The sequence below is a fragment of the Saimiri boliviensis genome, chromosome 6 (genome assembly GCF_048565385.1).
Source record: "Saimiri boliviensis isolate mSaiBol1 chromosome 6, mSaiBol1.pri, whole genome shotgun sequence".
NCBI lineage: Eukaryota > Metazoa > Chordata > Mammalia > Primates > Cebidae > Saimiri > Saimiri boliviensis.
Window position 1 is genome coordinate 75,116,041 of NC_133454.1, and position 15,494 is coordinate 75,131,534.

General features: G+C 32.9%; 1 protein-coding gene across 1 annotated transcript; it reads right to left on the reverse strand.

Moving 5' to 3' along the window:
• Positions 1 to 2,016: 2,016 nt before the first annotated feature.
• LOC101046587 (olfactory receptor 51V1-like) lies at positions 2,017 to 2,964 on the reverse strand. The gene has a single exon (XM_003923828.2). It carries the CDS (start codon positions 2,962 to 2,964, stop codon positions 2,017 to 2,019), a length of 948 nt encoding a protein of 315 aa, XP_003923877.2.
• Positions 2,965 to 15,494: the final 12,530 nt, after the last annotated feature.

The following is a 15,494-nucleotide window of genomic DNA, read 5'->3' on the forward strand; positions in this document are numbered from 1 at the left end:
ACATAAAATAAAACAGTAGTCGCCCTGGTAAATGTGCTAACTGTGAAAAAAAATTGCCCTATCATTTCCTAGTTATTTAAAATCCCTTTATATCAGTTTTCTTACATCTAAAATTGAATTGTTATAAATTTACCCTGTAGAGTTTCTCAAGGATTAATAGTGAAAATCACTACCTAGTGCTTCCAAAGTGCCTGGCAGATAATAGGTGTCTGATAAATGTAAACTATTATATTTATGAGACCATTATTACCATTATAGTTGTGGTTGTTGTATTGTTAATAGTAAAAATACAAACATTGAAATAAACTCTACCAGTTTTAGGGAAATGCTTTATAATCATATGGTTGGCATGTTTATAATAGCTTTATTCAAATTCAAACTTCAAAACAGTAAAATGTTAATCAGTTGATGATTAAATAAACAGTTTTGTGAATATAATACAATGAAAAAGTAGTCAACAATAAAAATAAATTAACTCTGGATACAGGTAACAACACAACTAATCTCAAAGACATGGTTATAAGTGGTAGCATTCAGACAGAAAATAAGACATTGGTTAAAATTTAATTGACAACGCCCTTTTCTTAAAAAAAAAACAAAAAACTACATGACAGAAATCAGATTAGTGGTGCCAGGAGGTTGGGGTTGTGGGAGAATATTAACAAAAGCAAGGATAAAGGCATAAAGGCAATTTTCAGAGCAATTAAAATACCCTATATCTTGATTGTTGTAGTCGTTACATAACTATAAATATTTTTGAAAGCTCATTGAACAGTAAATATACATATAATAAAACTGAATAAACCTAACTTGAAAAATGAATTGAATTATATACATTTCCTTTCAAAAATAACATTTTGAGAAAATTTACAAATATCAACAAGAGTCCAAATACGTACCATTTATCATTATTCATAATTTACTTTGGTGAATTTTTCTACTTTTATTTATCATATAATCATCTTATGATGGCTGTATAATTTTGTAAAAATATTATACTAAAAAGAAGTACAGAAGGGTGATAGAAAAGAAAGCTGTCATGGAATTTGAAATTAACTCAAACAGAAAATATACCCAAATCTATCACTTATTACCTTTTAACACTTGACATATTATTTAGCCTTTCTAAGCTTAAAAAATCAATTTGTGTAATAGAAAATAATATTTTTATCAGAATCTTGATGGGGAGATTAAATTAGGAACATTTACATTACTTGGTGATAGTAAAAGTCTAGTTCTATTTTTATTATCTGGGGCAGGGAATTTAAATAAGGTAAGACAAATAAAGAATGCATATTCAAAGTAAATTTTAAAAATGATTCAAATAATTTTCAAATGGTAATTGCAATTGGCATTACTATTTGTATAAACAAACTAATCAGATGCTCTATTTTTTTCTCTGACAATTACTAGTTGTCTATATGTCCTATAAAATTATTGTTTATAGGAGAGAGATTTTTTGGTTGGTGGGAAACCTAGCATCAAGATTATATCAAGATTGTGGTTTGTTTCACTACTTTTTGACTGAGCTAAATAGTCTAGTTACTTCATGATGTTTACTCCACTTCATGGTCATTTGGAAAAACTAGTAAGAACCACAAACAATGAATAAATAAGAATGCTGTAGAATTAAACATGAACTAGAATCAGGGTTGATCTCTTAGTAATTACTTGAAGGAGGTTAGCAAAATTTACTTTTGCCATAATTGGTAGAACCAAAAATATCTGCAATCAACTGGCCATAATAAGGTATAGATTATAAATAATATCTCATCTGTCTCACCCATTGATATGATTCCGATTCCAGTGTATACACATTTTCAGATTTGTAAAATGGACCACAATATTAAACATGTCAATGTTACTAAAAGGATGATTGGGAGAAATGAAAAGAAAGGTATTTGTAACATGTAAATTATAATTAAAATAGTAGTTATTAAATTTATGTTTAAATACTTACTGACTTTGACATTTTAAAATTCCACGTGTTGACTTTTAAATACATAAACTTTTGATTTAAACATAGGCTCTTTTCAAGCAGAACAATCTCTGTAGCCTTCTTCGTATCTGTTGGGTCTTGATACTATAAATAATAGGGTTCATCATGGGAGGGAAAAGGATATAGGTATTGCCCATGAGGACGTGAACCAATGGTGAGAGGTGTTTCCCAAAGCGGTGCACCATGGTCAGACCAATGATTGGGATGTAGAAAACCAAAACAGCACAGATGTGAGATACACAGGTCTGCAAAGTCTTGAATCTCTCTTCCCGGGATGCAATGGCTAAGACTGTATGCAAAATCCTAATGTAGGAGATGAGTATGAGCACTGCATCTAACAACAGGTTGCTGATCACAAGAGCCAGACCATAGACGTTGTTGAAGCAGATGTCTGAACAGGCCATTCTAATTAAGTCTTGGTGCAGGCAAAAAGAGTGAGAAAGGATGTGAGGACGGCAATAATTTAAGAACTTCAGACGGATGATGACTGGAGGTATTAGTAAAGAACTCCTACATAACATTGCCACTCCAATTTTCACGATTTTGTCATTAGTTAGGATGGATGAGTAGCGCAATGGGTAGCAAATGGCGAGGTAGCGGTCAAAGGCCATAGCGAGGAGGACAGAGGACTCCGTGAAGGACAGACCATGGATAAAATAAGACTGGGCAATGCAGGAATCCAGGCTGATCTCTTGAATTAACCCCAGCAGGATCCCCAGCACCGTGTACACAGTGGAAAACCCCATGCACAGGTCAGTGAGGGCCAGCATGGCCAGAAAATAGAACATAGGCTGGTGTAGGCTTGACTCAGTCCGGATCACATGGAGCACCATGCAGTTTCCCAGGAACACCAGAGCATAGATGGAGGAGAAAGGAATGCAGAGCCAGGGATAGTGAACTTCTAGGCCAGGAAAACCAGTGAGAACAAATCTGGAACTATTGAAGTGTGAGTTAGAGATAGACATTAATAGAGGATTGAAAATACTTCTAGAAAAATGCAAATTACATAGGTTTGTGATTCCCTGATTTTTAGTAATGTTTTTCTGCTTTTAGGAAGAAAATAAAATATAATACAATTTCTGTAATTGTCATAAACTCAGCAAAATAGTGGCCTTATTCTTTACCTCTTAGGGCAAAACCCTGTTGTCTAGACATGGAATCTTCACTTATTCTTTACCTCTTAGGGCAAAACCCTGTTGTCTAGACATGAAATCTTCAGTGCTAGTGATTAGATGATGGAAGATTAGGGAGTTCTATGCAGAAACAGTAATATTACTGGACCCATGGGATTTAGATTCTAGATTAGACTTCTGGGAGTCTCCGTTCATTGCTAAAGGAAGAGAGTATATGATCACTGGTACTGCTGTCATAGCTGGCATCAACCTCAGGAGCATGTGAAATACTTTTGTCTCTTGGGTACTACCCTCAAAGCATCATAAGTTTTCAACAGATGTTAACTAGCTAAGGTAACCTAACTTTGCAGAATATAAAGATTATTAAAAAAAAAAACTATACAAAGTGAAATTAGAACATTTTTACACATTCCACGTTAGTCCCTCTCCAAATTATTTACTTTTTAAAATTTGACTTTTTTTTTCCTCTATTTTTGTGCACCTTTTAATCTTGTGCAAGATTTTTGTTTTTTTCTGGTGTCTCCCAATATTATCTTATGTCTTTCACATATGAGATACCATAATTTAAATATTTATTTTTTTAATTTTTCATTTTCATTTTAGCCATTTATATTTATATATTTATATTTTAATTTTAGCCATCTGGTTGTGTGCAGTGATTTCTCAGTGTGGTTTTAATTTGCACTTTCTTAATGGATAATAGTAATTGGAAAATAATGCATTCCAATGCAATGTGTCATTAAAAGTAAATTAGTAAACAATTTGATGTCATAACACTGTAGTTATTGATCTTGCCAGACATCATAAGTGTGAGCAGTAATACAGACCTTAGGAGAAAATACAGATTTTAACAGAATGTCTGATAGTTTAATAGATGCTTCTCTTGACTTACTTCATTTTTACACCTTGTAAGATCTTTCATGTATCAGAAAAAAAAAATGATATGGGAGACTGACATGCCTTTTAAACTAAATACTAAAATATTTGATAGTATCTATTTTATCTATGACTGTGTTAGCTTTTTACAGGTAACATAAAATCAGTTATTTAAGCATACCACAATTTTTGTGATAACCAAATAGTCATAAATATGTCCTATCTTGGCCAAGCCTCTTATAGCTGTATGTACTACCCAATACATTCAGCACTTCTTCCACTTGAAGTACATAAGACAACATGATGTGAGCTTCTTTGGTTAGCAGAATCTGTGAATTATTAGAGCTTACAAAATAATCCTAAGATTTCAATTATAAATAGAGCTCTATGGAAGACTAACAAAATGATTTGTATATTTGGGTAATTAAAAACTATTTTTTAACCTGGAATGATTTAATATTTTAAGAAAAGTATAATTTTTTAAAATATTTAATTTATATGTGTACCTAGGCATTGCATTGTTCTCATAATATAACTAAGCATCTGAACAGTATCCTTGGAAAAGGGGAGTTAATAAATCTAATAAGGATAAAAAATGAGCTTGAAGCATAATTACATTTAAGGTATGCTTTTTTGTTTTAAATAAGGATTCAGTCAAAGTAAACAACAGTGACTAATGTAATGAGCATTAATTTACCCATGCTAAGAGAATACAGTGGGTATATATGAACAAAAGGTTGGATAGTACAGGGTACAAGAGAAAATAAATGTGACTATTTTTTTGTAAAGATTAAGCTCTTTATTTTTAGATAATTATAGATTCATATGCAGTTGTTAGAAATGCTTCAGAGAGATCCTGTGTACCATTTACCTAGTTAGGTTATATTTGCTTTTTTATTCCAATTTGAATTTACTGAAATGGATCCCTTCACTCTTCATGCACATGATTATGTTCATGTAACATCATGCTGTACAGCTTCCAAAGAACCAGAAAATTACATGGGTGATAGCTGTCAAAGATATCCCATTCCAGACAACAAAACAGAAAGCCTTCACTTGAATTTCATGCAGTCATCACAGATCGTTACTCACCTGCCTTAATGACAAATTATACCTTTCTCTGCCTAGAGATTTTAAAAATTGTTATAAATCAGAGTAAAGGAAATATCAAATATGGAAATATATTTGTACTGTGGACTGATAGTATAGCTCAAGCTGTGTGGGTCACAGGCACATCATGCTACGTATCTCTCACAGGGAAAGGAAGTCATCTGGAGATGAAGCCTAGAGAAAAGAACAAATGGAGGCTTAACAAAGAGAAGAGATGAAAGAAGGCAGCAGGAAGTGGCCCCAAAGTTAAGGCTCTGCCACAAAAAATAACACATAGTGAAGGATGCTCTGTAAAGTGGCTGAGATGCATGGAGATGAATTAAGAATCCGAGTATGAAATGTTTATTTTTGGAACTCCTATGTAAATATGGATTAGCATGCAAGGGGCCAACCCAAGGACAAAATAGGAACTCCTGCATCTTCTCCTGTGTTCTTTTTGTCTTTGTTTCCTTAGAAACAAAACCATGAATATCGGAAATTCCCATTCGAGTGAGAACTGCTCAGAAGATGTTCAATTCCAAAGTGTTGTTTTAAAAGCAGATGCCAGCTATACTGAATGAGTTTTTTAAAACAAATGTTTAGTTTTAAATTTACTTATAATAATCATATATACTTATGGGGTAAGCAGTGAGATATATATATATAATGTATATTGTGCTTAGATCAGAGTATCGATCTTCTCAAACATTTATCTTTGTTTTGGAAACATTCAGTATTCTTCTTCTAGCCATTTGAAATGAGTAACACGTTATTATTAACTATAGTTATTCTAAATGGTGTAGAATAATAGAACTGATTCCTCCTATCCAGCTGTAATTTTGTATTTCTTAAAAAAAATCTCTGCTTGTTTCCCTCTTCCTTTATTAGTCCCAGCCTCTAGTATTCTCTGCTATACTTTTGCTTCTAAGAAATCAGTTTTTTTCAGATTCCACATATGATTGAGAACATGTCATATTTGTGAAGTCGTTCCTAACCTCCAAGAACATAGTAAATCATTTCCTGCCACGATGCTTTACTTATCCTCCTAAAAGATTAATTATGTAGGGGTACAACTATTTTTCAATGTGTGCCTCTTCACTATTTTGTAAACACCTTGTGGTTGAGAGAAATTTTGTGTTTTTATGAATCTAAATACAGTACATGATGTAAGTAGATCCTTAATATCTGTTTATTGAACACACGTATAAAGTATTCATAGTAAATTCTTTGGTCGCTTCAATAATACTGTCTTTTAAAGTCATGTTGCACATTCTGGGTTAGAAGTCTTCATTAACGTGTAAATCACTACACATCACTTCCATTTTAGAATAATTGAGAGTCTTCACATGTCACTGGAATCAAGTATGGAGGTTTCTCAAAATACTGAAAATGGAAGTACCACATGATCCAGCAATTCTACTGCTGGATTTATATCTAACATAAATGACATATAAATTTCAAAGATGTTTGCACTCTCATGTTCATTGTAGCATTATTTGCAATAGCCAAGATGTAAATAAACAGCCTAAGTGTCTACTGACAGATGAATAGATGAATAAATTATAGTATGAATTATTATTCATACTATAATTTATAGTATAATTTATAATAAATTATAGCAATGAATTATTATTCAGCCTTTAAAAAGAAAGAAATCTTTCCATTTGTGGCAATGTGAATAAAACTGCAGGACAATATGCTAAGTTAAAGTGGCCAGACAAAGAAAGACAAATGTTGTATGATATCACCTAAGTAAAATGTAAAATGTCAAACTTAGAGAAACAAAGGGTAGAACAGTAGTTTCCAGGGACTAAGGGGTGAAGGAAATGGGAGATGTTGGTCAAAGTGTAAGGCTTTCAATTATAAGATGAATACATTCTAAATATGTAAGGTACAGTGAGGAAAGTATAGTTAATAATTATACATTATATACTAGAAATTTTCAAATTGAGTAGACCTAAAAATTCTCTCTCTCTCTCTCTCACACACACACACACAGACACACAGACACACACACACACACACACACAAACTGTACTACATGGGACGAAGGATATGTTCATTAGCATAATTCTTGAAATCATTATGCACAGTAAGCTTTGACAAAATATCAATGTGTATGCCTTAAACATATAATTGTTTTAATTGCCAAGCCTCAATCAAGATTTAAAAAATGCCATAACACAGCAACACTGCTTCGCTCCAGCGTGTAGGAACACACCTGTATTTGGTTCTCAGCACTGACAGGAGGCAGGTGGGAAAGTTGCGGGAAAACCTTAGTCTTCCATCCTCCAACCCGTGGTAGAAATTCACACCATGGATTTTTAATGGATCTTTTGTTCTAGGCAGCTGGGAGTAGACATGGTACTTAGAGTTTTCCAATCTCTCTCGATTTTATATGGCTTGTGATTCATTTTCTTAACCCAAATATATATAAACGTGTGTGGTCTTAAAAAAAATGCCATAACAATTGGACATCCATATGCAAAAAAAAAATGTTAATCTAGATAGAGACCACATACTATTTCCAAAGTGTATCATAAATCTATATACAAATCTGTACGACAGAAAACAAGGGAAACAATATGCACAAGTTTCAGCTTGGGTGTTGAATTCAGTTAGGTATATTTTTCTGCAGCAACCAAAAGACTGCTATAGTATGTGTGTGTGTGTGTGTGTGTGTGTGTGTGTGTGTGTGTGTGTGTGTTATATGTGCATGTGTGTAGTTTTAGTTTCTCTGTATGGTATGTTACATTGACTGACATTTGAATGTTAAAAATAACTGGATTATATTTAATAAACTTTTTGGTATATATATGCACTAAATATATATGTGTGTATATACACTATATATTTTTGTTTCATATGTAAATATCTATATGTGTGTATACACCATATATATGTGTATATACGCTAAATATACATATTGTGTGTGTGTGTATATATAGATACATGTATGTGTATACACACATACATATATATACGCTAAAATGTTCAACAAATATAATCCAGTTATTTTTAACACTCAGATGTTGGTCAATGTAATATGTCATACAGAGAAAGCCATGCACATTCTGCACATGTGTCTCAGAACTTAAAGTCATATATATATATATATATATATACACACACATACATACATATACACACACACACGGTATTCTGTGTATATATATAATGTATATAGTATATGTATAGCATTTTGTGTGTGTGTGTGTGTGTGTGTGTGTGTGTGTGTGTGTAATACTTAAAGTTCTGAGATACATGTGCACAATGTGCAGGTTTGTTACATAAGTATACATGTCTCATGGTGATTTGCTGCACCCAACAGTCCATCATCTACATTAGGTATTTTTGCTAATGCTGTCACTTCCCCAAACCCCCAGCCCCTGACAGGCCCCAATGTATGATGTTCCCCTCCCTGTACCCATATGTTCTTGTTGTTCAACTCCCACTTATAAGTGAGAACATGCAGTGTTTGGTTTTCTGTTTCTGTGTTAGTTTGCTGAGAATGATGGTTTCCAGCTTCATCGATGTCCCTGCAAAGGATGACCTTTTGTTTAATTGATTTTTTCCATTTTCAGTGTTTCATTTAATTTATAACTGCTCTGAATTCATTCTTTTTTATGGCTGCATACTATTCCATGGTGTATATGTGCCACATTTTCTTTATCCAGTCTATCATTGATGGGCATTTGAGTTGGTTCCAAGTCTTTGCTATTGTGAATAGTGCTGCAGTAAACACATGTGTGCATCTGTCTTTATAATAGAATGATTTATAATCCTTTGGGTATAGACCCAGTATTGGGATTGCTGGGTCAAATGGTATTTTGTGGTTATGGGTCCTTGAGGAATCGCCACACTGTCTTCAACAATGATTGAACTATTTACACTCCCACCAACAGTGTAAAAGTGTTCCTGTTTCTCCACATCTTCTCCAGTATCTGTCATTTTCTAACTTTTTAATGATTGCCATTCTAACTTTCATAAGATGGTATCTCACCGTGGTTTTGATTGGCATTTATCCAATGACCAGTGATGATGAGGTTTTTGTCATATGTTTCTTGGCTGCATAAATATCTTCAATTGAAAGTGTCTTCTTGAGGAATATTTGTGTATAAATTTTATTTTAATGCATTTGTCTGGCTTTGATACTGATGGAATGAGTTGCAAAGTTTTCCATATACATTATTTTTCTGAAACAGTCTATGTAGAATTGGTATTACTTCATCCTGCAATTTTTGTCAGAATCACAAAAGAAACATCTGCACTTGGAGTGTTTTTTGTATAAAGTTCATAACTCAAAATGTGATGATTTTAATAGATTAGTTATTCTCAGACTATCTTTTTCTTCTTGAGTAAAAAAGCAGTTAGTGTCTTTCATAAAATTTATCTGTTTTAAGAGTTTTTAAAATTTATTGGTAGAAGATTGCTCAAAATATTCTATTGTTATCTTTTTAACATTAGTGCAGTCTATAATAGTGTTACCTATCTAATTTTTATTACATAAAATTTGTATATTTTACCTTTTTCCATGATCAATCTTGCAAGGCAAGATCATTTTGACATTTTCAAAATTATTACCTTTTGTTTAATTGATTTTTTCTCTTTTCTGTGTTTCATTTAATTTATAACTGCTCTGATACTTGCTATTAACTTTTCTTCTGTTTATTAAGTGTTTAGGTTACTCATTTTATCTCTCTGTGTTTCAATTTGGTTCATTTCTATTGTTATGTCTTCAGGTCGACTTATCTTTTCTTCAATATTCTAATCTGTTTTGAATCTTGTTTAGTTGTATTTCACCTAAGGCATTTCAGTTTTTATTTCTAAAAGTATAAATTAAATTTCTTAATATCTTACAGACCTTATTCAAATATTTAAGTACATAAAATATCATCATCATTACTATTTAAACTTTTTTGGTATTTCTAACATTAGTGACAATTCTTGATTGGGCTCAACTGATTGATGTTTTGTCATTAAGTATCATATTTACTGCTTCATTACATTCCTGCTCATCTTTTTATTGGATGTCAGACACTGTGAAATTTGCTTTCGTAGGTGATGGATGGTTAATTTTACATCCCTGTACACATTTTTGGGGATTGTTCTGGAAGAAAGCCATGTTACACAGACATAAATTGATCATTTCTGGTGTTGAATTCAAGGCTTTTTAGATAGGTCTGGATATTTTTTAGACCAGGGCTAATATGCCTCAAGTAATAAACCTTCGATTATTCCACCAAATGCTCTTTGAGTTTTAATGGTTTCTATTCTGACATACAGAAATATCCTCTATTCATATTCATGAGAGTATTAGCCAAAGTTATTTATGAAAGTCTAGGGTAATATTTTCCCACCCTCAAGTGGTTTTGTCACATGCACATACCAACCAGTACTATGCTGAATAGTTAAGGACTCTCTGCATGTCTTTAAAGGTCTCCTAATATGGAGCTCTCTCTTTTTTGGTATTTTTTTTTCAAAGTATAAAATACTTTGGTCTCCTCAACATGCAGCTCTTTCTCATTATTCAGCCAGTTCATGATCAATCAGTTCGCTTGTTCTTTAAATTTCATGAAATTAAATTATAAGTCTCTGAATGTAATGGAAATGCTTTCCTGGAATTGGTGATTGGTTCTGACTTCTTCCCACCATGAATGCAATCAGTTTTCTCTTTCTCTATCGTGTGTGATATGATAGGAGGGCATCCCTTGACCTGTTAGTTATTAACTCAAGCATGAAGAAAAACAGAAGACTGAAATTCCTTCTGTGAAAATTCTGTAGGATAGGAATAGGAATCACTAATATTCAGTCAGTAGAGACCAAGAAGTTTTAGATTTATTTTTATACATCTTATTTTCATACCGACATTTATTAAAAGGCAGATGGATTAAATAGTGTTCACCATAGGGAATAAAATTTATCAGTCTTTCATTCCTCAAGAGAATTGGCTCATACTCTTGCACAACTGCTGATGGTATATTTGTCTCTTCAAAATTTCATTAGTTATAACTGCATGTATTGTTACATCAGCATGAGTAGGTGCAAGCACATGAGAAGTCTGGAAAATTAAACTTGTGAGTATGCGTACTTCTCAGTGCCTCTGAGATACAGGTAGAAAAATTATTATAAAGAATCTAAGGAGAGTACGGTAACTGAATCTTCAATTCTGCTTAAAAAGTTACTCTGAGTAGAAATTTTTAAAGGAAAATAATAATCCAGTCATCAGGATTTCACCTAGGACACCGGTTTCTCTTTGCTTAGTGAACATTTTCAGTTTTTATTTCTTTTCTTGTTTATGGTGTATCTTTTCAGATTTTTTTTTTCACTAAAGCAGGTATATGTTCTGACTCTAACTCAGGAAAATATATGAACATAATGCCAAAATGGAAACAAAGAAAGCTTAAATATCAAGATACTAAGATTCTTAGCATGTTTCTTAGATTGATTCCTTACATTTTTCTAATTCCTCACAATCCCTTCTTTGTTCTGATATATTCCAGGCAATAGAATAAATGAATTTGCAACCATATTATATTTTACACAAAATAGATCCAGGAAACATAACAGGTTAAATTAATTTCTACTAGGATGTACTGAGTAGTCATCTTCTTATATTTAAGATCCAAAGGAAGAATTTTTAGCTCTGTTTAAGAATGTTAGGAATGTTTTCATAGAGGAGGTGATTCTTGAACTGAGAGTTGAATGATAAATTGTTATTGGTCAGATGACAAGGCCAAGAAAATCTAAAGAAAAAAGGATTACAGAGTAAAATCTAAAAAAATTGTACAACTTAAAAATAGTATTTAAAATTCTAAGATACAGTTTGGTTAATACTGAAAATAAGTTTGTTAGCAATGTTAATATAAAGTAAAAACAAATATGTTAATAGTACATACTAAATTGGGTCTCCTATATGCTAAGCATTTAATCACTGAGTGTAGACTGGGTTTAAATGAACAGTAGTTATCCAGTTCTATTTTAGACAAATAAGATTTTTTCCACATGCAATTACACAAAATCAAGAATCTCTTTTAGGAATCTTAAGTCTACTGAGCTATGTTGGCTACATGATTAGTGAAGCCATATTAAATCATAATACTTGAAAATCATGTCCAAATCAGCTATTTCACTACCTTCTGAAGTAGAGTGAGTTCTCCACCCAGCCATAACCATTCCAAAATGAAGTTATGTACGATGTGACAGCAGAAACAGAAAGACATACTGGTCTTGAGTGAATTGGAGAGGTAGAGATAGAGATAGAGATAGATAAAGATGGTGGGTAGAGTTAGAGATATGACAGAGAGAGCATGAAGAAGAGAGAGAGAAAGCGAGAACTTAGAGCTAGACCATCAAAAGTAATAAAGTGGCTCTCATGAAATGAACACCTTTCCCAATCTCAACAACCATATGAGTCACTATTCATCTTCACCTCATTGGAAAAATGAGTAATTAAGTGAAATTAAGAGTAGATTACCTTCCCAAATTTTTGAACGGAGGCATTTCCTACTTTATCGATCAGAAGGAATTAGGGATAAAAAGGAGAAAAGTTCTGCCAACAACGTGAAGAATGAGTTTAATTCAAAGAAACTTTAAATCTGAGATATTTATTTTTCGTTCATATTTGAACTTTCTAGCTATAAATAAAGTGTAAAACAGAATATTAGAAGGAGGAGATCACCACTTATAGTATAAAATAATGTGCATGAACATGAATATTTTGTTAGCAGAAGAAAAACAAATATATTTTAAACGCTTATATTACAAGGCTTTAGCAAAAAGATAATAAGCAAGCAAACAGAGAACATAGATAGGAAGACTAGCCTAGAAGTGGAGGAGAGATGTTCTTCCTGCTGGGATTGGGAATAGGAAGAGGAAAATTTGTATACTTGTAACTAACATTTTATAATGGAGAGAAGAATTATTACAGGCAATTTGAAGAGGGAGGTGAAGTTTAACAGTAGAATTTCTAGCCAGAGTATTCAGAGCTGCATAAATTTAAGTAGCAACTTTTCAGAATTGTAGTTTTCTCTGTATCACTGAGCTTCTTTGTTAGAAAAGCTGAATGTACTAATAAAATGTGAGATTTTCAGGCATAGAGGGAGCACAGATATTGTGTCAGGTGTCAAAGAAGTAACCAATGTGTTTTACCATGAACAAAATGTAAAAGAAGGTGAATTATTAATATGGAGTAGTGGAATAAAAGAAAGAAAAAAAATGACATGTGACAATATACTGCATACAAAAATGAAAGCTTTGTCAGGATACAAGACTATAAATAACATGGAATGTCTAATAGGTAGTTTTCCAAGGTAGGGTGCAAGTTTGTGTTGCAGTTCGGTGAAGCTAATGTGAAGCATGAATGGAAACTTTTGTTTATTTTGTTGGAGGGAGACATGGCTATTGTCCTCATATTAATGCATAAAGCAAAGTTAGTGTACTAGTGTGTCCACCAAGGAAAAAAATAAGATCCAGACACAAAAATATTTCTCTCTCTTACCTTTTTGTGCCCTAATTATAACACGCGATGTGCTTTTTTATTTCTTTACATTTTTAATTATGAAAATTTGCATGTATATGACTTTGAAACCAGGGGATCTCATTCCCCAAGTTAATTCTACACACTGCCAGAAAATAAAAATTCTGAAGGAATTTGTTGGGTGATATATCAACACAAATACAAAGGGAGCAAAATATTAAAATAAATGAATTGTATAGAAAAACAATGGTTTAGGAACTGCACTGAGCAGTGGGTTTCTCTGGGAGAAATATAAAATAGGCTGTTTTTAGGCATTTATTGGCAGAAGGTAACTTATCTGGATGTTATTATGCAAAGGAGGTTTTGTCTGATTGAATAGGCAACGATGAAAAAGTAACAGAATAACGACTTCATATTAAGGACCCTCATGAGGGTATGGAGAGTTGATCATGAGAATTAATAACAGATGGATACAGGATCAAGGAGACTGGTATATTCCTTAGTCAGCAAGAATAAGTGGTGAATTGAAAAGGCAAATCAAAACAAACAAACAAAAAATCCTTTGGGGTTATAGTCCTTAAGAGACTAAGGGAGTTAGTAGGTGGCATTTTTGGCTCACTTGTAATTCTGACTCCGTGATGTCTCTGAAAAATATTTTGTACAGCCTACTGAAGGAAAAAAAATCTGTCATCACCCAATATGAATAAAAAGTAAATCTTCACCCTGGGTAATTTAGAGTTCTACTGTCGTTCTAGAAAAATAGTCCTTTAATAGAATTATCTATAAAATACTTTGTATAAATATAAATTGGATCCACAGATGTTTACCTCTTGGTGGAATTAGTAGCACACATAGTAGCTAAGAGATTAAATTGAAGTTTCTTATAACGAAACATATAAAGTGTTTCTAGTGTTTGAGTCTTTTCCATGTAAGGATTCTTTGATATTAGGATGGAAGAAATACCCATCAAATTTGACATCAGCTTTCTCCTAGTTATTAAACAATCTTCAGAGAAAAGCTCCTTCATGTGGTTCTGAATTTTGTACAATGTGGTCACAAGTCACATTGTGGCTCCACCACAGCTAATAGAAAATATCACAGAAAGTGATCAGGAAGTATTAAAAACTGGAGATGATGCAAATGGCAGTTTCCTTGGAGAGTAAAACTTTTTCATCTCACATCTCACACTGGAGAGAGAAAAGTATCTATACATACCTATACATATTGTCCTACCTTTAATTAAAATGGATCTGATGGGGAATATGACATGTGTTTTCTCTCTTTCTCTCTCTCTCTCTCTCTCTCTCTCTCTCTCTCTCTGTGTGTGTGTGTGTGTGTGTGTGTGTGTGTGTGTATATGTGTATGTGTGTGTATGAAAAAGAGAGAGAGAGAGAGAGAATGCTAATGGGATAGTTGTATTAAGGGAGGTAAGATTATGTAGAAAGAACTTAAAGAGCCAGGCAAAGAATAATTAGATCAGCCCAGAAAGTCCACAAGTGGCTTCCAGTCATGCACTCAGGAAATATCTGAGAGCTAAACCGATGGGAAGGCTGTTTACCAATATTACAGATTCATCTAAGTCCTAGATTATCCAGCAATCAACTAAACACATGCTTAAGGCATCAGAAGAGGCAGGGTTTTAATTAACTGAGTCTTTTTCTAACCCAGAGATATTATTGGTGGAAACCATGTAATGTGCATATATGCCTAACTCAGGTATTTTCGAAAGGGAGTCAATAAAGAACAACTCCAGGAAAAAAAAAATAAATTTTCTATTCAAATTTTGTAACCAGTTCAGAGCAACTTTACTTTCTTCTTCTGCAAGGTTAGACACCCATCTTGACCTAAAGACATTTTATCCTACCCATTCAGCCAAAGAACGATTAGACTTTACATAAGATATACAAATATTCCAATG